The 23,619-nt window shown below is 39.8% G+C and overlaps 1 protein-coding gene and 2 pseudogenes across 2 annotated transcripts in view; 2 read left to right on the plus strand and 1 right to left on the minus strand.

Annotated features, from left to right (window-relative positions):
- The window catches only part of LOC105508494, an 11,785-nt pseudogene extending 6,224 nt beyond the window's left edge, over positions 1 to 5,561 (plus strand). Inside the window, exons 2-3 of the transcript XR_001001277.1 lie at positions 3,768 to 4,439; positions 5,419 to 5,561. The product of XR_001001277.1 is annotated as an ADP-ribosylation factor-like protein 6-interacting protein 1 pseudogene (transcript). The remainder of the gene's footprint in view (positions 1 to 3,767; positions 4,440 to 5,418) is intronic.
- A 419-nt stretch (positions 5,562 to 5,980) lies between these two features.
- On the minus strand, positions 5,981 to 6,253 carry LOC105508455 (annotated as a pseudogene).
- Positions 6,254 to 12,654: 6,401 nt separating this feature from the next.
- RLN2 (relaxin 2) lies at positions 12,655 to 17,790 on the plus strand. The gene is made up of 2 exons (XM_011937325.1): positions 12,655 to 13,247; positions 17,118 to 17,790. The coding sequence occupies exons 1-2, from the start codon at positions 13,037 to 13,039 to the stop codon at positions 17,462 to 17,464; spliced, it is 558 nt and encodes a 185-aa protein (XP_011792715.1). The 5' UTR covers positions 12,655 to 13,036; the 3' UTR covers positions 17,465 to 17,790.
- The last annotated feature ends 5,829 nt before the right edge of the window (positions 17,791 to 23,619 follow it).

Here is a 23,619-nt window from a genome sequence, read left to right on the forward strand (position 1 = left end):
TTTTGAGATGGAGGCTTGCTGTGCCGCCCAGGCTGGAGTACAATGATGCAATCTCAGCTCACTGCAACCTCTGCCTCCTGGGTTCAAGCAGTTCTCCTGTTTCAGCCTCCCAGGGTATGTGTGTTCTTAAAGATGAAGTGTGTCTTGTATAAGCTGCACATAGTTGGATCTTGGTTTTTTATCCATTCAGCCACTTTATGTATTTTGATTGGAGAATTTAATCCATTTACGTTCAAAGTAATTATTGATAGGTAAGGGCTTACTATTGCCTTTTTGTTAATTGTTTTCTGGTTGTTTTATAGATCCTTTGTTTGTTGTTTATCTTTGTGATTTTATGATTTCCTGTGGTGCTAAGTTTTGATTCCTTTCTCTTTATCAGTTGTGTATTCAGGTTGTGTAAGAGGTTTACATAAAACATCTTATAGTTATAAGACTCTTTTATGTTGATAGCAACTTAATTTCAATCCCATACAACAATTCTAGACTTTAAACTTCCTCGTTTATATTTTTGATTTCACAATTTACATATTTTTAAATTATGTATTTCTAAATTAGTTCAACCATTGTGGAAGACAGTGTGGCAATGCCTCAAGGATCTAGAACCAGAAATACCATTTGACCCAGCAATCCTATTACTGGGTATACACTCAAAGGATTATAAATCATTCTGCTATGAAGACACATGCACATGTATGTTTACCGTAGCACTATTCACAATAGCAAAGACTTGGAACCAATCCAAATGCCCATCCATGATAGACTGGATAAAGAAAATGTGGCGCATATACACCATGGAATACTATGCAGCCATAAAAAAGGATAAGCTCATGTCCTTTGCAGGGATATGGATGAAGCTGGAAACCGTCATTCTCAGCAAACTAACGCAGGAACAGAAAACCAAACCCACATGCTCTCACTCATAAGTGGGAATTGAACAACGAGAACACATGGATACAGGGAGGGGAATATCACACACCAGGGCCTTTCAGGCAGTGAGGGGCTAGGGGAAGGATAGTATTAGAAGAAATACCTAATGTAGATATCGGGTTGATGGTGCAGCAAACCACCATGGCACGTGTATACTTATGTAACAAACCTGTACATTCTGCACATGTATCCCAGAACTTAAAGTGTAATAAAAAAAAGAGAAATCACTGATATGAAAACAATAAAAAAAGAAATAATAAGAAGAAAGTTCTAAAGATGTTATATGCACATATATACATATATATGTAAATGATAAGTATGTACTTAATAAATACAGTAGTACAAATATATACTCAAAAATTATGTGTTTCTTAACGAGTTATTATGGTTATTATTTTTTACTCTTTTGACTTTTAACCTTCATACTATAAGGTATACATGACTCACAGAGCACCATAATAATGTTAGAATATTTTGGATTTGACTATGCATTTGCCAGTGAATTTGGTACTTTCTTATATCTTCATATTAGTAACTAGTGTCCTTTTATTTCCACTTGAAGACTCCCTTAAGCATTTCTTGTAAGGCAGGTATAGTGGTAATGAATTTCCTCAACTTCTTTTGTTTGTCTGAGGAAGACTTTATTTCTCCTTCATCTCTAAAGGATACTTTGTTGAGTATAGTATTCTCATCTGAAAATTTTTTTCTTTCAGCACTTCAAATGTATCATCTCACCTGTCCTGACCTGCAGGTTTTCTGCTGAGAAATTTGCTCGTCGTCTAATGGGAATCCTCTCATATATGATTTGATGCTGTTCTCTTGCTGCTTTTGAAATTCTCTCTTTGGTTGGCCTTTGACAGTTAGTTGTAATGCAACTTGGAGAGGACCTATTTGAGATCAATCTGTTTGGGAACTTTGGAGCTCCTTGATCTGGATGTTCATATCTCTTCCAAAACTTGGGAAGTTTTCAGCAATTATTTCATTATATACACTTTCTGCACATTTATCTCTTCTCCCTGTAGAGCTCCCATAATGCAAAAGTTTGTTTGCTTAATGATGTCCCATATGTCCCGTTGGCTGTCTTCACACTTTTTGTTTTTTGGTTTTTTTCCTTCTCGTTGGATAATTTCATAAGACCTATCTTCAAATGCAGAGTTTCTTCCTTGTGCTTGCTTGATTTAGTCTGCTGTTGAAGCTTTCTATTATGTTTTTTATTTATTCACTCAGTGGTTCTTCAGCTTCAAGATTTCTGTTTTGTTCTTTATTGAATGTCTCATTAAGATGATGAATTGCTTTCCTGATTCTGCTGAATTGTCTATCTGTATTCTCTCAGATCTATCTGAGTTTCCTTAAGATTATTATTTTTAATTCCTTTTCAGGCAACCCATAAACTTCCTTTTCCTTGGGGTCAGTTACTGGCACCTTGTCTTTTATTGATGTCATGTTTCTCGCTTTTTAATGTTTCTTATGTCCCCGAATTGATGTCTGTGCATCTGGTGGAACAGCACCTCCTCCAAACTTTAGAAAGTGCCTTTAGTAGGGAAAGATTTTGACTCTGGACGGCATGGCGTAGCATTGACCCACCTAAAGGTTAAGACCCAGAAAAAAGGTACAACTGCAATTTGGGAAACAGAGCCAATAGGGCACCATTGCAACTTAGGCCCCAGGACACAAGGGACTGCACAGTGGGGATTCTGGACCTGAGGATAGTGGGACATGGCAGTATCCCAGATTCTGTGAAGCCACGTGAGACAGCAGCAAGGACCCTGGAATAGCAGAAGGCAGACGTCACTTGGGCCCTGGAAGGAAAAGAGCAGGGCAGCAATGATTCCATTCGTTGGGGATGGGGGTATCTCAGCAGCTCACACTCTAATGGACTAGTCCAGTTCCAGGAAAGCAGGGTACTACAATTATTCAACGTGTAGGGTAAGGTGACCCAGCTCAGTCAGTGCTCTGTTTATCTAAGACGTAAAATACCATGTCATCTCATCCCTGAGATGTGCAACTGATTTGGCTTGGCCATGACACTGATTTCCTGGAGGCAAGGTGCTGCTTCCATTCAGGAATGGAGGTGCATGACTGCTCTGAGCAGCCAAGGAACCAATTCTTTAGGAGGCTGAGTGCCATTTCAGCTCAAGCCTTAATGGGGCAGGGCCAAAAGCAACATGGAGGGGTGGATGGAGCATCTCCATTGCAGCTTGGCCCCAAGAAATAGGATAGAGCAGCAGCTCAGCTTGTGGATGGTGTGCAACCATGTGGAGGTGGTTCAACAGCAACAAAGCTGGAGGAATGGAAGGGTACTGTGGCTACCTACCCCCAGAACAGGATACATTCCAACAGTGTTTCTGATTTCAAATGCAGTAACCATGTGGGCCACAGTGGTGAGTATTGTCTCCTCCTCTGTGGGGAGTGTAGCTGTGTGGATTCTAAGGAGTTCCCTCAGCTGGGCTTAGTGCCTGTGAGAACTGCAGGGGTCACCAGAGGTGAGGACTGTAGGTGCCTAAGGTGGTGATGGGGGCTGCTGTGATCCTCTTCCTTACCTTTTCCCTGCAAGGAGAATTTCCTCCTGGTTCCAACTGATCCTGATGTGGGGATAGGGTGGTGGAGGTGAGGTATTTCCTTCTGTTGTCTATGTGGCCACCCTGGGTTTCTGCACACTGCAGAGTTTCTAATACACCTTTAATGTATTCTAACATTCTCCTTTAGTTATTTTCATCAAAATGTAGTTGCTTACTTATTGTTTTGGCTATCTTTGGGAGGGATGTGGTGAGTATTGGGAGCTTCTAGTTAGGTTATCTTACTGATATCATAAAATAGTGGATTTCAAATGCTCTCACCAGGTGGTCGCTGTGTGGGTCTCAGTTGGAGGTCTCACTGGGCAGGTGGCCTGAGCTCACAGAGACGGCATCCCGGAGACGGTGGCAGAGGGAGATAATCGCAGCACCAATCTGCTGGCTGCAGAGACTTCTAGTCTGGAAGAACAGCTGCAAGGATGGGGAGAAGTGATGCTGATTGCTGATAAAGTCCTCCGATGGGAAAGAGCCTGGTTTCCACCCGCCATCATCTGTGTGATTTCTTTGGTGTTTCTGATTATCTACTATCTAGATCCATCTGTTCTGTCCGGCGTTTCCTGTTTTGTTATGTTTTCGTGCTTGGCTGACTACCTTGTTCCCATTCTAGTGCCTAGAATTTTTGGCTCCAATAAATGGACCACTGAACAACAGCAAAAATTCCATGAAATTTGCAGCAATGTAGTAAAAACTCGATGCAGAACTGTAGGTTGGTGGAAATGCCTCTTCACACTAAAGGAAGAAAAACCTAAGATGTATTTCATGACCATGATTGTTTCTCTTGCTGCGGTTGCTTGGGTGGACAACAAGTCCACAACCTGCTTCTCACCTACCTGATAGTGACTTCCTTACTATTGCTTCCTGGACTAAACCAACATGGAATCATTTTGAAGTACACTGGAATGGCCAAGAGGGAGATAAACAAAAAACAAGACCCAACTTGCTTCTCCTTTAAGAATACACATAGATTGAACAGGAAAAGTTGTAAAAAGATATTTCATACAAAGGGAAACCAAAAGAAATCGGTGGTAGCTATACTTAAATAAGACAAAATAGACATTGTCAAAAACTAAAATGAGATAAAGAAGGTTATTATATAATGAGATAAAAAGGTCAATTCATGAAGAAGATATAATGTAAACACATGCATTCAACTCAGAGAATCTATATATTTATAACACAAATATTAATAGATCAGAAGAGATAGATAGATTGAAATATAATAGTAGCAGAGGACTTCAGTATCTCACTTTTAGCAACACAAAAATCATCTAGATAGAAAATAAGGAAACTTGGGCTTGAACTATACTTTGGGTCAAAAGAACCTAACAGACATATACAGACCATTCCATTCAACAGCAGCAGAATACACATTCTTTTCACGCACACACAAAACATTTTTCATGCTAGATCATGTGTTAGGTCACAAAAGAAGTCTTAACAAATTTAAGAAAGTTGAAATCACATCAAGTATTTTTGGTACCACAATGTTATGAAACTAGCAATCAAATTGTTAACTTGGAGAAGGAATTGCAGAACATTTAGAAATATATAGAAATTAGACACCCTCCTCATAAGCAATGGGTCAAAGAAAATAAAAAGGAAATTAAAAAGTATTTTAGACAAATGAAAATAGAAACAACATACCAAAACTTATGGGATGCAGCACAAGCAATTCTTTTTTTTTCCAAGCCAAACTGTATCCAGCTTTATTAAAGATACTTTCCATAAACAATCATGTGGGCAGACAATCGTTAACAGTATACAACAACTTTCATACTCCCTTCTTCAATGGACTACCAAAAATCAGAAAGCCACTATAAAACCCAATGAAGTATTCATCTTATGCTCTGAACAGAGAAAGTTTAGAGTGAGGGTTGACATTTCACATCTAGCATGTTGTTTAATAACTTTTCACAAGCCGACCCTGACTTTGTGGAAATGGAAAGAAAATGGCAGAATTTATCTGAAGATCCACAATCTAGAAATGGAACCACTTCTCTTTTGACAGGTGCCATCTCAGTGACATCACTGGAAAGTCCAGATTGCCTGATATACTTGTAACCAATGATTGGGGGTCAGGTCCCAACAGATGTCTAGGCTTAAGGGAGTTAAACCTATGCTGAAAGATGGAAAGGGAGAAGAGGACATAAAAAGAATTTGTTTTTCCATACCACGAGGCTTTGTGCCAAAGTGGCCATATGTGTCAAAATCAGGGAATCCCTCGTCCTGGGAGCCAAGAGGAAGTCTCTCAAAACTAGAAGGGAAAGGTGTTTTCCTCACATCAATCCAGCTTCAGAGACATTCTGTTAGTGACATATGCCCCTTCCCCCCAAAACAACAATGAAGTGCTCTGTGTGCTAACAACATAGCTTAAAAAAAAAGTAAAACAAAATTCTGCATTTTTATAAAACTTGATTTTAAAAATTGTGTTTCGAACTCTCAGTCACCAGAAGTACACAGTTATCAAAAATGCACACACTTCACTTGGCATCTCCAGCACCTTCAGCTTTCTGTGCCTGGTCTGTTATGGCATCTCCATTTTCTGCAGGGTTAGTCCCCTCCTTGCCAGCATCAGCTTTTCCCTTTTTTCCTTTGGGTCCCTTCTCTCCTGTCTTTGCATGGGCCTTTTTAGACTTGAGCTTTGGCTTTCGAGGAGCAGGTTTAGCAGACAACCTCGTGGATCTTCTCTGTGGTTCAGCCTTCATCGTGACTTTATCTCCTTTAACATCCCCTTCAGCCTTTCTCTTGGGCATGCTGGCGATGGTGACGTACTTAAAAATTGTATTCTTGTGTTAAGAATGTGTCCAATTAGAACCCCGGATGTTTTCCCTGTCAGCTACATTAGTTCTAGTGAGGTTTATATCCTTCCTCCCATCACATGCCTGCTCGTGCACACACATACATGCACACATACACATACCCCCCACACATGCTCATCTTGTACATGTGAAATAAATTCTTCAAAATATCTTGGTTTTGGCCTTCAGTTACTCCTGTTGTTGGTCCAGTCTTCAGTTTGTCCTAACCTTAGAGATTTCACTTTGTTGAAAGTTATGGTATGTCAAGAAGCAATTATTTGAGTCAGGTGATGGCCTATCACCTTAGAGTGCATTTGTTCTCCAGCCAGATGAGCTCATGGTGAATTCTTGGACTGAGATCTAGATCTTGCTAGAACCACATTTGTTTCTGCAAGTAGGGCTTTCCAAAGCAAACACTCAGATCTAAATCAAGAAAGGAAGCATATCAGAGAAGGAATAAGTGAAGGTAAAACAGAAATTTTTATTTTTCTTATTCTTAATTGATAAAACAGAACACTTTGTTCAAAATAATAGTTGAAACAATGTATTAGATTATGTATGCTTATATATATCTTAGTGTATGTTTCTGTTTAAGTGAAATAAATGACAGCAATGATACAAGAGATGGAAGGGAGGAATTAGAATTACTTTTTATTATAAGACACTTGTACTCCAGTGAAGTAAGATAGTGTTATTAGAAAGTAGACTTGGATTAGTTGTAAATGTATATTGCAAATTCTTGGGCAACCTCTAAAAACAGTTCAAAAAGAGTTATAATTGATATGTTAAGAAAGGAGAGAAAAGATAATAATATTAAAGGTTCGATTAAAGCCACGAACTATTGGGAGTGGGAGCCATGCTCGACTGGGGGATCTGAAAGATCAGTCACCCTAGAGAGGAAGAGACTCTAAATGATAGGAGTGGGACTTCATTGGAATGTTAGTTTTTTCCTAGGAAATAAGTATAGATCCTAAATCCTTTGAAACTTGGCAGTTTGGGCAGAGGTGTAGGGGAGAGGTACAGGGAGGAAGGGTATGAAATTACTGAAAACAAGAAGTCCTACACACAAACACAACTTCACACACAAGAATCTCCTGGTTTTGTTCTCTTTCTAGGGTGGAAAGAATGCAAGAGCTAAAGCAGCTAACTTTCTCTATGTAAAGACCAGAACTAAATAGGGTGCAAAACATTGGTGGAGGGAGGAATTAGGCATGATTGCCCTGGGATAACCCCAAGCCATCTCTAAAATCCTGCTTCCTTAGACCTTAGTCTGATGCAGATATTCCTCCTGCTTCCTACTCCCTGCTCTCCCATCCACAATCCTGAGGATTCCTCTTTTACCCAACACAACTACTCTACTCCCCCTCCTCAAAGATGTGACTCACCCTAAGATTGGTGCTCCTGTGGCAGCCTGGATCTCCTCACTGCGTGTCACAGGATCTTTAATTACAGGGACTCTGCTTTTCCCTAGTTCTAGTAATCTGGGGACTCAGTTCATTTTATACTCTGTAGCCAGGGCCTACTAGGTGCTCCCATGCCTCCACCCACAACCCCCAGGGAAGCTGCGCACACCTCATTATGAGATCTATAAATTTCCTTCAACCAAGATGTGTTGAGCAGCCACTGTGTGCTTGCCACTGCCCCTAAAGAGCTCACAGTCTAGTAGGAAAGACCTACAAGTAAGGAGTTGTGAGTGCTGTGATAAAAGGAACAGACTGTAGAGGACCTGGGATGGGCGGTGCTGAGTGTGGAAGAGATGGTTAGCAAAAGATCCATCATGTAGTTGATGCTTGACCTGCCTTTGAAAAGAAAATAATCAAGCAAAGAAAGTGGCACAGGAGGGACAGGGAAAGGCAACGGTAGTGGCAAGGCCAATGGTCCAGAGCATGGAATGTGGGGGAACTGTCAGGGAGTGAGTAGGACTGAGGACTGGGTTGTGGAAGAGGAAAAGGAAAATGCTGCTGGAGAGAAGACAGGAAGAGGGGATCTTAAAGAACCTTGTAGAAGCCAGCTGTGAAGTCTAGACTACATGCTGGGGGTACTGGGAAACAGCTGAAGAGGTTACAAAGAGATCATGATTTCTGCATTGGAGAGGCTCATTTTCTATCAACACTGAGCAGAGAGTGAGAAGGGATGTGGGAAGAGGTAGCAAAGAGACCCTGAGAACCATACAACACATTATACACAGTCTGAACCGACTCCTCTGTTCCTCTAGGAAGAAAGAAGAGGAGGAGATAAGTTGTAGTAGTTGGTTGTTTTAATCACCTCCTATTCACCCTGTTGGAGCGGGAGGAATTCCTGCCTTAGGATTATGCACATAGCCAAACATATGACAAGTGGTACTGGACTAATGAGACTGACAGAAATTTATTAATTACATAGACTTACAGGATGGAGGATAAGGACACTAAATGCCATGCAGGGCCACATGGGGGTTGCAGCTGGGAACAGACTGAGTAAGAGGGGCCGTGTGAGGCAGGCTTTGTAGTATGAAAAGGGTGAGGTGACCCCTGGTTACCGTGAGAGGATGTGACTACCTTCTTTGAATAATTCCAGGCAGAGAGCTGAAACTTGCTATTCAGGAATAAGCAGGAACTGTGTCTGGCTCTCTTGACGTGGAGGGTTGTTTGCAAGAGCAGAATGAGGGGGGAAACTTGTGGTCAGGCCATGTGAGACCATCCCAGTTTTACCAGATGTCAGGGCGGCACATAATGTTTGGGATTAATTTTAGGCCTTATAGCACAGATCAGCCCTTGATGCCTTGACATTAATTTTAACCTAAATTTAGATGGAGGAGCCAGGCTCTGGGGTCCCTTGTGATGTTCCATATGTGATTGTGGCAATGGCTGGATTGTATGGTCAGAGACTGGAGATCACCCATGAGAGCCAATGCCCAGCATAACAGTAAAACCACAAACCACAGTAAAAGCAAACAGTGACATCTTATTGTTTTGTTTTCGTTTTTCAGTTTCTCTGAGGCCTGGATGATGATTACTGGGGCCACCAGATCTGGCCAGTGGTGATTCTTTCTGAACTTTCTTTCAGTACATATGCTATTACTTGAGTAGAAGTAAGAAGTGAGGAAAAAAACTAATGAAGTTATTTATCATTCCTAATCTCTTAACCAAGGTATTTCCAGCAGTTTGCTGAGAAGAAGACTTTTTGAAGATCACGATGGCCCTTCATTTCTTGTTTGATTCTTCTGGGTAAAGCAGCACGATAATCTGAAAGGAAAGCATAAACCTCTGGAGCAGTTCCAAAGGCACCTGGGGAGAGTCAGCACTGGAGGCTTGAATAAAAGTGTTTACCTCTTCTTATTCTCCAAATCTCAATGAAATAATAATTTAAAAAAACTAGAAACAAAAATAGATCAAATGTAGCACTGACTGTCATTGGGATCAGGTATGAGTTGCCTTTTGTTGACAGATCAGGGAAAACAACAAGAATTTGGTAGAAAATACAAAGCTAGGAAAAGAGGTTAGTGGTAAAATATAAAAGAGCAGGGTTTTATATCTTTTAAAAAAATAAGTTTCTCTTACAACTGTTGGGCAAGCCCTATAGACAAAGTTGGCGCTGGAAGATGGTACAGATAGAAGGCCACAAGCAAAGGAGTTCAATATGGAGCTGTAGAAGCTCAGAGGTCACCTGCCATCTGGGACAAAGCTGAAAGGAGTGCTCTATGAAATGGAGATTCCAACACAGAAGGACTAGGGCAATGCCCAGGAAACTTATGACTTGGACAAGACAAAGATGCACCTCCAGATGCAGAACGCAGCTTGGCAGAGCCCATGATGACCCATGTCCCTCGTCTTGTCCTCCGCAAAATCCGTGGAGGCAGGGCATCTGGCCCCAGAACCTGTATTCACTGCTTTTTAATGTATGACTCCTCTTTCAGTGGTACAAAGATTTCCTGTGGTAAACCATCTAGTATGAACACTCAAATAATCACTTTAATCCTTAGAATACCTAATTCAAATGCTACTAAAGGATGCCTAAAACTCTCATAGGAAACTGATGACTGTAAGTTTATTTTTTAATAAAAATGTATTTTGCATATTTATATATATATACACACACACACATTATCTATCTATCTGTCATCTATCTCAGGATAGAGTAAATAACAGAAAAACCTTAAAAAGTTACTTATAAGAGCCTGTGAGAAAAAGTATCCAACCCCATTTAGCCACTCTATGTTGCCAGCAGGCTACTCCCACCCTCCCAGGCAGCTGTGTCTAAGCATATAGACCTTCCTCTTTATGCTCCACACCTCATGGTCCCAAGAGGGCTACTTCACCTCCCTTTCTATGTCTGCTTCAGGAAGGAAAGAAATGAGAAATAAGGCTTAGGGCTAGAATCAGGAAGTAAAGGCTTTCCCAGAAACCTCCACACTTGTACTTAGGTTGTATAAGACAGAACTGTCACATAGACACTGCTACTTGTCAGAGACACTGGGAAACATTGTCTAGCACTTACAGCCTCAATGATTCCTGCTGTCCTACATTCAAAGACATTACTCTATACATATTAACCTTCACTATTCAGATGAACTACAACTGGAACTGGATCTAGGATACAGGGAAATGAAAGAAAGGGGAGTTTGGAATCCAGTACACGTGGGTCAGAACCCAAACTCCAGCACTTGACAGCTGTATGCATGGACATATTTATTGTTTCTCCTTAAAAAGATTTCCTTTTTATTTAAAGGACATGAAATGCCTTTTAGTCTGCCTGTAAAGACTGTGAATCTTGCATTTTCCTGTGATCCTTAGAAGTAGGGTAAGCCCACATCTGGCATATGTGCTGGCCAAAATTACCTGGAATAAGTGCGTGACAGCTCTCAATCTGTTTCTTCTTTCTGTAAAATGGGAAAGCAGCCATTGTACTGGACAGTATTAAGGACTCTATAAAACCATGTAGGCAACATAAAAAATCTAAATATCCCTGGACACTTTGGGAGGCCAAGGTTGGTGAATCACCTGAGGTCAGGAGTTTGAGACCAGCCTGTCCAACATGGTGAAACCCAGGCTCTACTAAAAATACAAAAATTAGCCAGGGTGGTGGTGCACACCTGTAATCCCAGCTACTTGGGAGGCTGAGGTAGGAGAATCGCTTGAACCTGGGAGGTGGAGGTTGCAGTGAGCCAAGATCACACCATTGCACTCCAGCCTGGGCGACAAGAGCCAAACTTTGTAAAACAAACAAACAAACAAAAACTCGCACACACATACACACACACACACACACACACACACAAAGATATCCCTGGAAATTTACATTTTTAACGAGCAATTACTTTGGAGTACAGCCTTGCGCGTGGATTACTTTTACAAGGACTGTCAACCCACAAAAATGTTTTCAAACCTCAGTTTTGAGAGGCCTCTCTCAAACTGCGTGTTTTAGTGAAAACTCATTTAAAAGCATTGATTGCATTGGACCGTCTCATAGGCTTGGTCAGGTATTTTTTGAAGGATTACACATTGCTTGGCATTTGACCAATGCTAAGTGGGCCTACTGACATCACCAGCAATCTAGAAACTAGAAGTATTTTATTCCATAGTTATGTTTGTAACTAAGAGATTGTTATTGTTTTATTTCAAAGCTACCCTAACTTCCTGCATGTCTCCAGTTCATTTGGTGGAGCTGAACTAATCTGAGTGTATTATGAACACAAGAAAGTAAGTTATTTTAAAAAATGAACCTATTTGTACTAAAAATTTACAGCTAGAAGGGTTGTCTACTAACCATATTATCTAGAACTGTGTGGATCTTTAAAACGTTAAATTAGATGGTGGTAAAAAATCACCTCTTACCAGGTGCAGCAAACACAAAATGCAGTAAAGAAATGAACATATCTTTGTGCTGAAATTTGTTACCAAAATATTCTTTGTGAGATTGTGGGATTTCCACTGCTTTTTTTCTTCTCTCTCTCTCTCTCTCTCTTTCTCTCTCTCTCTGTGTGTGTGTGGTATGTTCTCCAGTCTCTAGAGATGTAGAGTAGGATTTTAAATTAAAATGTTCAGATAACTAGTTACAATCAAACTTATCCCCGAGAGTGGAAGGAAAGTCCAAGGGAGAAATTGTGTTGTAAATTAAAGACATTACTGCACAAGCCTAAAATGATGTTACTGGGAATTTTAACGTTTTTACCTGGATTCAGATTAAAAGTCATCAGTTTTCCCTCTCATCAACAATTTATTTATTCATCCATTATATATTTATGGATTGATATACCGAACACTATACTAATTAACTGAATTTATAAGATAATCTATAATCTTATTTAGGTTAGAAGGGCTTTTTGGCAAATGTTCACTCTGGAAAACTGGGTTGTAAGAATATGGGCAATCTCAATTTTATTTGTGTGTGTGTGAAAAGAAAGGCTTCATATCTAAAATAACTTTACCTAAGTATACAAAATTATTTGAGGGTAATGAAAGAAAAAACACAACTGTAAAAGGGCCAAGGACACAGGGATGGGCAAATGAAGGAAAGGCGGGGAGGGAGACCAAGTGCTGAGGAAGAAAATTCTGTGGAGAGGTGTGGGAAAGGGGTGGAGCTGGCACCCTTGCCTTAAGAGCTGAGTGACAGCCCAAGGGATATAAAAGACTGGTTGAGCCCGGTAGGGAAAGCTGCCTAAAGCCCCGGACAGGCACACAGGCCCAGGTCTGTAGGCCACAGCAGCTGCAGTGCTGAAAGGTTGCAACACCCAGACCTCCAGGAGAGACCAGGCCCAGGATGCCTCGCCTGTTCTTGTTTCATCTGCTAGGAGTCTGTTTACTACTGAACCAATTTTCCAGAGTAGTCGCGGCCAAATGGATGGACGACGTTATTAAAGCATGCGGCCGCGAATTAGCTCGCGCGCAGATTGCCATTTGCGGCAAGAGCACCTTGGGCAAAAGGTCTCTGAACCAGGAAGATGCTCCTCTGAAACCTAGACCAGTGGAAGGTGAGAGCTCCCGCCCCGCCTTCCTGCACTTCCTATTGGTTACTCTCGGGTGGCCGCCCAATTGGAACGGCGGCCTGCACTTCCCACTCGAGATCTCATTGGCTGTCAGTGCTCAGCTCCTACTCCACCGTGGGTGGTTCCTAAAGTTTGGGTTTTTTCCTTTGCCAGGTGATTTTATTCAAGCAGTCTCACTGGGAATCTCACCAGACGGAAGGAAAGCACCGAGAATAGGAAGAGTTCCTTGGTGCCCTTCCCACAAAGCAGCTAGAGTGACGGGGTGGAAAGGAAGGGGAAGCCTCAGAGGAGGTGACGCTGCCCGGAGACCCGCAGCAGGCCGGGCGCACTCCTGTACCCCACAGGAAAGCCAGGCGGCCAGACCGCGGGCATGCTGGTGGGGGCACGTGGACAGGGCATCTCGGATAGAGAGGAAAGGGGGCAAACGCTGAGGCGGTGCGCTGGTTATCAAGCCTGTTTGTGCGCCTGTAGGACGGGGCAACGCTCTGAGGTCTCTGTGAGGGTCCCGTAATGGGAATACAGGAAGGGCCTTATGCTTATTGACTCTCGTAGTAGAAAAGTTGGGCTGTGGCCTATGCCACTGGAAACGTTCTTTAAAACAAACAAACAAAAACATTCCAAATGAAAGAGCCTGGCCTCCCACTTCTTTGATCTGGGTATTGAAGTTCATGTGTGAGACAGGGGATGGAAGAGAAAGAAAAGGCTTGAATGCTTATTAGAGAAACTCAAGAAGACCAGAGACAAGGGAAGCAGGCCCTTCAGAACAGCATAGCTGAAGACCCTACTGATACTTTCAAGCATTTGGAAGCTGCAGTGGGTTTGCTTTAAAAGCAAGATCTTAAGAGTTGAGTGCAGCTTGATCTTTTGTATTTATAAAGTAACAGTGGAAACTCACGGAGGTATACACTAGTCTAAGAAGTGTAATGGATCATATTAAATTCAGAGAAGGTAACCGCAGTTTGCAAATATTAAGTGTTTTATATTAATATGACGTAATTTATGATAAACCACAACTAAATTTTATAGACTATATGCATATACTGTATATAAATGACTCTAATAGAAATACATTTAGTTCTCTTTTATGAGATTTAAAGTATGCTTCTAAAGTTATTTACTTTTCTACATTGTTAGAGTTCGATTTATTTAATGGCAGTTTTTACATGACTTTTGTGTAACATTACTACAAAAGTACCACAAAGTCTGGGAATTTACTGATTCAAAGTAGAGAAAACCAGAATTGCTTTATTATTCCACCTTTTCTGACTGTATAAGTAGTAATGCTCATATTAAAGACAAAAATGTACATTAATGCAGGGATAAAAATGGAAGCACTTGTAGATATTAAAGACTTTGAAAAGTATATATGAATTTTATGAGAAAATGAAATTATATTAAACAAGTAGAAAGAAATGTTAACATTTGGATAGGTATATGTATATCTTTTGCCTTTTCACTCACCATTATACTTTGAGCCGTTTCTCACATTGTTATTATCCCAAAACACAATTTAAAATTCCTGTGTAGTATTTTTTGTCATAAATCTGCCACATATGCTTAAAGATTGTTTGGTGGATATTTAGTTTATTTCTAAATTTTTGCTGAAAATAGTTCATTGAGCGCATTTGTATATAGATATGGCTACATTTTTATTTCCTTTGAAGAGACATGACATTACAAAGTATTTTTTTAAAGAATTTTCTTTATTGCTGTGCAATATAATTTAACTGAAAGTAAACTAAGAAAACATTGCCTGCACATGGAGATTAAGACAAATGTTTACCATTACTAGGTAGGAATCATTTTGGAAGTACATGTCAGTAATTTGTGATTGATATGAGTTTTCACACTTCTACTGTTAGGTAGTTGCTATTTGCTTTCACATTATTACATTGTTAGCCATCCATTTCATCCTACAGTATGTGCCAAAATAATATTCACTGCATCCCTTTTAAAAATAAGATACACTTTAAACTAGAAGAGGCCTATTTTAGTGAGATTTACATCCAAAATACATTAAATAGGGGTATTTGTATGAATTCAGACAGAATATTTTCTCTGAGCCTAGGTTCCATAGCTAAAGGTGTTATGGATGAAATATTTCAAAACAGGTTTAAAAATATAATTTTAATTAAAGAGTACAAAATACACAGCCTATGAATAAACTTAATACAAACTAACTGTTTTGGCTGACTCATTTAACTGGCTTTAATATAGAAGATTACCATCAGCTTTTATCAACATTTAGTAAGGCCCCAACTACAGAAAGTTTAGGTTGGATCAAAGAGAGGTTTCTATGAGGAAATTGAATTAAATTTAGGATGTCTTACTCAGGGGAAATGCCAAAACCTCTCATTTAACAAAAAATGATATAAATTCTCATCTGTCATTTCCAGTTTAGAACATGAATGAGGGAGAGTGTTAGGAGGGAAGATGAAATACTACAGTTTTTTTTTCTTAATTCCTCTGTCAAACTCCAACTGTTGAAGTTTGTTGTTGGCTAAAAGGGGAACAACTGAGTCTCTTGCCACAAAACTCAGGAAATGATCAGCCCCAGAACTACCACTGTCTAGGTGAAGGGCCATGGTTTCCTCTTCAGCAGGTATCCGTGGTTAACCAGAGGTGTCTGCCTCCCATACTTAGATTTACTCCTCTCTTCTGTTTCTTTTCATTACTTCAAGAGTAATGCCTTGTTAATGGACAGTTTTGCTGTCCAGGAAGAGAGCAGCAAGATCTGATCTGGGTTTACACTATAATGTAAACATCATCAGTGTTTCTAATTTCTTTGTGAAATAAAACTATTAAGTTGTATAATTAGGACAGTTAAGGTCAGGAGAGGGTTTAGCTCACTGTAAGCTTTTTGAGAGCAAGAAACATTTAAAAACATTTATATCTTTTAGCTGGCAGTTCCAGAGACATGGAAACAGGTAATGAATGTTCAACTGAGCTGAATGGGTACAAAGATGGAGGATGTCAGTTGGGTGTCCAGCAGGTTCCCAGCCCAAGTCCCAGGCTTCACATTTGGCCAGCCTGAGTTGCTGTGTAAGAACAGGCTCCCTTCCTAGGGGATACACAGATCTTGCATAGTGCATGATCTGCAGCTTTGGAACAAACATCAGACAGAAAACATTAGTCAGTACACATACTCCACAGCAGATACGAATCTCTTCTTAAACCAGTGATTTCTGGTTAGTGTTCTTTAACCCACTTCTCTCTTTCATATAAAATACTATTGATTTGGGGTAAATACTCTGGGGAAGACAAATTGTTAAATAGATGGTTAAGGAACATCAGAGACTTCTTTCGCCTGCTGATTAGATCACAAGTGTTGGAAATTCTGTCTCTTTAACTTTATCCTCCAGGAGTAACTTCCCACCAAGAAACATTCAATAGCTTAAAATAATATCTTTTTCTAGGGTTATTATTACAACTCATAATATCATAAGTCATAGCTTAGCAATGGAAGAAAATGACTTAAGTAAGAAGAATCCAAGAAAATGACCACGATGTGTGGTCAAACTGTTTTCAGTGACTTACATGACTTCAGAAAGATGGCAGATTAATGTCAGGGAGAGTTAAAAGTACTATGATAAAAGCCCTGAGGGTATCATGAAGAGAGATGAGAGAGGACCACTGGGGTAAAGCAGAGCCTTGGTAAAATTATGGAACTTTAAGGTGTCCAACTGTAAGTAAGCTAAATGTTTAGATATTAGGATGCTTGCTTATTTTGTTTCAATGTTTAATTTATATTGATGCAATGCTTTTTTTTTTTGTCTGCGTCAACATTCATAGTTTTTCTGAGTGCTCTTTGACATGAATATACCCTCACATACACCTTTTTTTTTAATTTAACAGAAATTGTGCCATCCCTCATCAACCAAGATACAGAAACCATAAATATGATGTCAGAATTTGTTGCTAATTTGCCACAGGAGCTGAAGTTAACTCTGTCTGAGAGGCAGCCAGCATTACCAGAGCTACAACAACATGTACCTGTATTAAAAGATTCCAATCTTAGCTTTGAAGAATTTAAGAAAATTATTCTCAATAGACAAAGTGAAGCCACAGACAGTAGTCCTTCAGAATTAAAATCCTTAGGCTTGGATACTCATTCTCGAAAAAAGAGACAACTCTACGTGACATTGTCTAATAAATGTTGCCATATTGGTTGTACCAAAAAATCTCTTGCTAAATTTTGCTGAGATGAAGCTAATTATGCACATCTCGTCTAATATTCACATATAGTCTTGATGACATTTTCACTGATACTTCTGTCAGGTCCCACCAATTCTTAGAATATAAGAAACCTTTGCTGATGTTTAGACTTTTTATTTGATGGGTAAGAAAATGTTCTTTGTATTATTGTAGTTTCTGTAAATGACACTTTTTATGCTGAAAACCCTTTTTGTCTTTTTATTAACATTATGATTATGTTGTGTTATTCTTTTTCATTCTGTTAACTTAAAATTACAATAAAACCTCTACCACTTTAACCATACGTAGTAACAATACAGTACCTAACACCAGTTACATGAAATGGACCAAAATGTTTTTCTTGATATTAACTCTTAGATTGGATATACATAAAGCCATAAAACTTGAACTTTCCTAATAGATTTCAAAAGCTTTTTGTGTCATATTGAAATACTCATTGCAAACAATCAGATTGGACACTAAACCAATTTAATTTAGTTGAGGCCATATAAACTCAAGTACTTTTATTTCCTTTTTAACTTCTTTTTTTTTTCTTCTAGTATGCTATGAAGGGAACTCAAGTACTTTTTAAGCTAGGGTTCTGTTCTCAGTTCTAGTGTCTAAGAAACTTAAAAGTAAATTATCTTTTAAGGAGAAAAAGGAATAGACATAATGTAGAACAGAACAAACAAGTTCATATCATATATTACAGAAGAAATAGTATAATGAGGGAACATAATTTATGTTCGCTTCTTTAGAATTTACAAACTATTTCTGTAAGCAAAATTACTGAAATAGTATGAACACTTGTTAGAAAAGTAAATTGACATAGTTATCAACTTAGTATTTTACTAAGTTCTGTCTATTTTGTTTTCTTTTTTAAAAATTATACTTTCAGTTCTTGGTTACACGTACAGAATGTGCATGTTTGTTACATAGGTATACATGTTCCACACATGATCCTGAGGAATGTTTTCCAACTTGCTTCCATTCTCCCCTTCGCTTTCAGGTACACCAATCAAACGTAGATTTGTTTTCTTCACACAGTCCCATATTTCTTGGAGACTTTGTTCATTCCTTTTTATTCTTTTTTCTCTAATCTTGTCTTCTCTCTTTATTTCATTAAGTTAATCTTCAATTACTGATATCCTTTCTTCTGCTTGATCAATTCGGCTATTGATACTAGTGTATTCTTCACAAAGTTCTCGTGCTGTGTTTTTCAGCTGCATCAGGTCATTTATGTTCTTCTCTACATTGATTATTCTAATTAGCAATTCAACTAACCTTTTTTCAAGGTTCTTAGCTTCCCTGTATTGGGTTAGAACATGCTCCTTTAGCTTGGAGGAGTTTGTTATTACCCAACTTCTGAAGCCTACTTCTATCAGTTTGTCAGACTCATTCTCCATCCAGTTTTGTTCCTTGCTGGCAAGGAGTTGTGATCCTTTGGATGAGGAGACGCACTGGTTTTTGGAATTTTCAGCCTTTTTGCCCTGGTTTTTCCCCATCTTTGTGGATTTATCTACCTTTGGTCTTTGATGTTAGTTTCCTTCAGATGGGGTCTTTGAGTGGGCATGCTAATCCTTTCTGTTTGTTTCTTTTCCTTCTAACAGTCAGGCCCCTCTGCTGCCAGTCTGCTGGAGTTTGCTGGAGGTCCACTCCCGATCCTGTTTGCCTGGGTATCACCAGCAGAGCCTGCAGAGCAGCAAAGATTACTGCCTGTTCTTTCCTCTGGAAGCTTTGACCCAGAGGGGCACCTCCCAGACGCCAGCCGGAGGTCTCCTGTATGAGGTGTCTATTGGCCCCTGCTGGGAGGTGTGTCCCAGTCAGTATATACAGGGGTCAGGGACCCACTTGAGGAGGCAGTCTGACTCTTAGCAGAGCTTGAATGCTGTGCTGGGAGGTCCGCTGCTCTCTTCAGAGCTGTCAGGCAGGGATGTTTAAGTCTGCTAATGCCTTTTTTTACAGAGATGCCCTGTCCGGAGAGGAGGAATCTGGCAGTCTGGCCATAGCAGTCTTGCCGAGCTGCAGTGGGCTCTGCCCAGTTTGAACTTCCTAGTGGCTTTGTTTACACTGTGACCATAAAACCGCCTACTCAAGCCTCAACAATGGTGGACGCCCCTCCCTCCACCAAGCTCGAATGTCCCAGGTAGATCTCAGATTGCTGCTGTGTTGGCAGTGAGAATTTCAAGCCAGTGGATCTTAGTTTCCTGGGCTCTGTGTAGGTGGGACCCGCCGAGCCAGATCACTTGGCTCCCTGGCTTCAGCACCCCTTTCCAGGGGAGTGAACAGTTCTGTCTCGCGGGCATTCCAGACACCACTGGGGTATAGGGGGGAAGAAAAAGAGTTCCTGCCGCTAGTTCAGTGTCTGCCCAATTGGCCACTCAGTTTTGTGCTTGAAAGCCAGGTCCCTGGTAAGGTAGGCACCGGAGGGGATCTCCTGGTTTGCAGGTTGCCAAGACCATGGGACAAGCACAGTATCTGTGCCATAGTTCCTCAGGCTCAGACCCTTCTGGCTTTCCTTGGATAGGGGAGAAAATTCCCCTACCCCTTGTGCTTCCCGGGTGAGGTGATGCCTCGCCCTCCTTCGGCGTGTCTTCCGTGGGCTGCACCCACTGTCCAACCAGTCCCAGTGAGATGAACCAGGTACCTCAGTTGGAAATGCAGAAATCACCCGTCTTCTGCGACAATCTCGCTGGGAGCTGCAGACCGTTCCTACATGGCTATCTTGAATCTTCCTCCCTGATTCTGTCTATTTATGTACACATGCATTTTAGCCAGCATTTATAGAAGAAATGCAGTTGAATGACAAGTTAATCTCCTCCATCAAATGTCTGTAAACAATTTTAAGAAATGAAGATAGTAATTCCTGTTTTTCAAATTCCCATACATGACTAATAATAACCGAGTTATTATTGCAAAGCTTCATAAATGACTGCAAAACCTCACAGATCATAGTCCACCTCGGATGAAGCAAGGAAGAGTGCTGTCTGATATGGAGATTCCAACCTGGAAGAATGAGGACAATGCCCAGCAAACTTACAGCTCTTACAGGACAGAGAGGTACCTCCAGACACAGAAGGCTGTTACCCAGACCCTGTCCGAGTCCATTTTTCACATCTGCTCCTTCACAAATTCCATGGAGGCAGAGTCACTGAATTAGAGGCCATATATACTGCCTCTGATGGTATGTTCACTTTTTGAGTGATTCAAAGATAATTTGTGGTTAACTGTCTACTACAAATATGCAAATAATTACTTCAATCTTTGAAATGTATATTTCAAGTCCTACTAAAGTCCACCTAAAACTGTCATGAAAAACTTGTAAGTTTAATTTATGTCTCAAATAAAACATTTACTCTATTGATACATATGTATCAGTTAAGACTCTGTTCTCTGTAAATTACAGAATACCCTACAAAAGTAGCTTCTAAGAAGCCCACAGAGTAAGTAAGCATCTACCCCTGTTTAGCCTCTGAATGGTACCAGCAGGCTCCTCCCAACTTTCCAGTCACCTGTGCCTAGCGTAGAGGCCTTCCTCCTTATGCTCCCTACCTCATGGTGGGTCCCAAGATGCCTGCTTCCTCTCCCTTTCTCAGTCTGCTTTTCAGGCAGGAAAGAAAGGGGGCAACAAGAGGGCTTAATGCCTGGAAGAGAAAAGCAAAGGCTTTTCCAGAAACCTTCTCACTTGTGCTCATGGTATATTGGCAAGAGCTGTGTCATATGGGCACTGCTACCTGCAAGAGACATTGAGAAATCGTATCTAGCACTTATAGCCTCAAGAGTTTAGATAAGTCTAGGGAGAAGTTTCTAGAAAAAGAGATTGGCGTAGTTAACCTATAGATACACTCATGCTCTCTGTTCTTGTATCTGTAATGACTGTCTGAAAGGCATTCGTATTTGTCTATTACCCTTCACCATTAGATTAACTTTAACAATAGGTAGATCCATGGGATCTTGTGGAAAAAAGAAAGAACTTTTTGGAATCCAGTGGACGTGGATAGAATTGCAGCCTCAGCACTTACCAGCTATATGTGTAGACATATTTTTTTTCTTTAAAAAGGTGTTTCTTTTGACAGAAAATACTTACATTTGTTTTCAAATTAATAAAGTCATTTTAAAAAGTAATTTTAGGTTTACAGAAAAATATATCAGAAAGTACAGTCAGTTCCCATATGGCCCCTCACCTCGCCACAAAAACAGTTTTAACTATAAATAACACCTTGCATTAGTGTGGTACTTGTGCAGCAATTGAACCAATATTGATATATTATTATTATTATTAATTAAAGCCTATAATTTACATTAGAGTTCACTCTTTGGATTACACTGTTTGGAGTACATTCTATGGATTTTCAAAAATTAATCGACTTTTTAAAAGTAGTTTTAAGTTCACAGGAAATTTAAGTAGAAAATACAGAATGTTGCTCCATACTCCCCCAACCACATCCCCTTACAGCAGTCTGCATTATCTGTATGTTTGTTACATGTGGTACCTTTTTCACAGCTGATGAAGGCACCTTGACATTATTATTACTCAAAGTCCATAATGTACATTACGGTTTGCCCTTTGCGTTTTGCATTCTATGGGTTTTGACAAATGTATAATGACATGTATCCTCCTTATGGAATTATTCAAAATAGATCTTACTGCCCTAAAAATTCCTTATGCTCCCCCTGTTCACGCCTGTCTCTCCCCAAATCCCTGGCAATCACTGATCTTTTTCCTGTCTCCATGGTTTTGCCTTTCCAGAACCTCATATAAGTGTAATTATAAGTGATATAGCCTTTTCAGATTGGCTTCTTTCACTTAGTAATACGCCTTTAAGGTTCTTCAATGTATTTTCATGGCTTGTTCACTCTTTCCTTTTAGCATCGAATAATATTCCTTGTCTAAATGCACCATAGTCTATTTATTCATTCACCTACTCAAAGTCATTTTGGTTGCTTCCAGGTCTGGGAAATTAAGAATAAAGCTGCAGGTTTCATGTGCAGGTTTTTATGCTGAAATAAATGTTCAATTCACTTGGGTAGATACCAAGAAATGTGATTGCTAAATCACATAGTAAGAGTATGTTTAGTTGAAAAAAATCCTGCTAAACTGTCTTCTAAAATAGCTGTATCATTTTGCATTCCTACCAACAATGAATGAGATTTCCTGTTGCTTCATGTCCTCATCAACACTTGGTGTTGTCAGCATTTTGAATTTTAGCCATTTTAATAATAGTTCTGTAATAATATCTTGTTATTGTTTTAACTTACAATTTGCATATGATGTAAGATGTTGAAATTTTTTTCACTTATTAGCCATCAGCATATCTTCTTTGGTAAAATATTTCTTCAATTTTTTGCCCATTTTAAAATTGGGATTTTTCACATCAAAAAGCTAAAAAGATTTCAAGTTAACAATTGAATATCACAACTAAGAAAACTAGAGAACCAAGAGCAAACAAACCCCAAAGCTAGCAGAACACAAGAAATAACCAAGATCAGAGCTTCACTGAAGGGGATAGAGACATGAAAAACCCTTCAAAACAACAAATCCAGAAGCTTGCTTCTTGAAAAAAATTAATAAAGTAGACCACTAGCAAGACTAATAAAGAAGAAAAGGGAGAGGATTCAAATAAACACAATCAGAAATGATAAGGGGGATATCAAAACTGACCCCACAGAAATACAAACAACCATCAGAGATTACTACAAACACCTCTGTGGACATAAACTAGAAAATCTAGAAGAAATGGATAAATTTCTTGACACCATACACCCTCCCAAGACTGAACCAGGAAGAAATTGAATCCATAAATAGACAAACAGTTCTGAAATTGAGGCAGTAATAAATAGCCTACCAACCAAAAAAAGCCCAGGGCCAGATGGATGCACAGTTGAAGTGTACCAGAGGTACAAAGAAAAGCTGGTACCATTTCTACTGAAACTATTCTAAAAAATTGAAGAGGAGGGACTCCTCCCCAACTCATTCTATGAGAATCATCCTGGTACCAAAACCTAGCAGAGATACAACAAAAAAACAAACCTCAGGGCACTATCCTTGATAAGCATCAGTGCAAAAATACTCAGTAAAATACTGGTAAACTGAATCCAGCAGCACATCAAAAAGCTTATCTACCATGATCAAGTAGGCTTCCACCCAAGGATTCAAGGTTGG

This window comes from Colobus angolensis, unplaced genomic scaffold, assembly GCF_000951035.1.
Source record: "Colobus angolensis palliatus isolate OR3802 unplaced genomic scaffold, Cang.pa_1.0 Scaffold162, whole genome shotgun sequence".
Lineage (NCBI taxonomy): Eukaryota > Metazoa > Chordata > Mammalia > Primates > Cercopithecidae > Colobus > Colobus angolensis.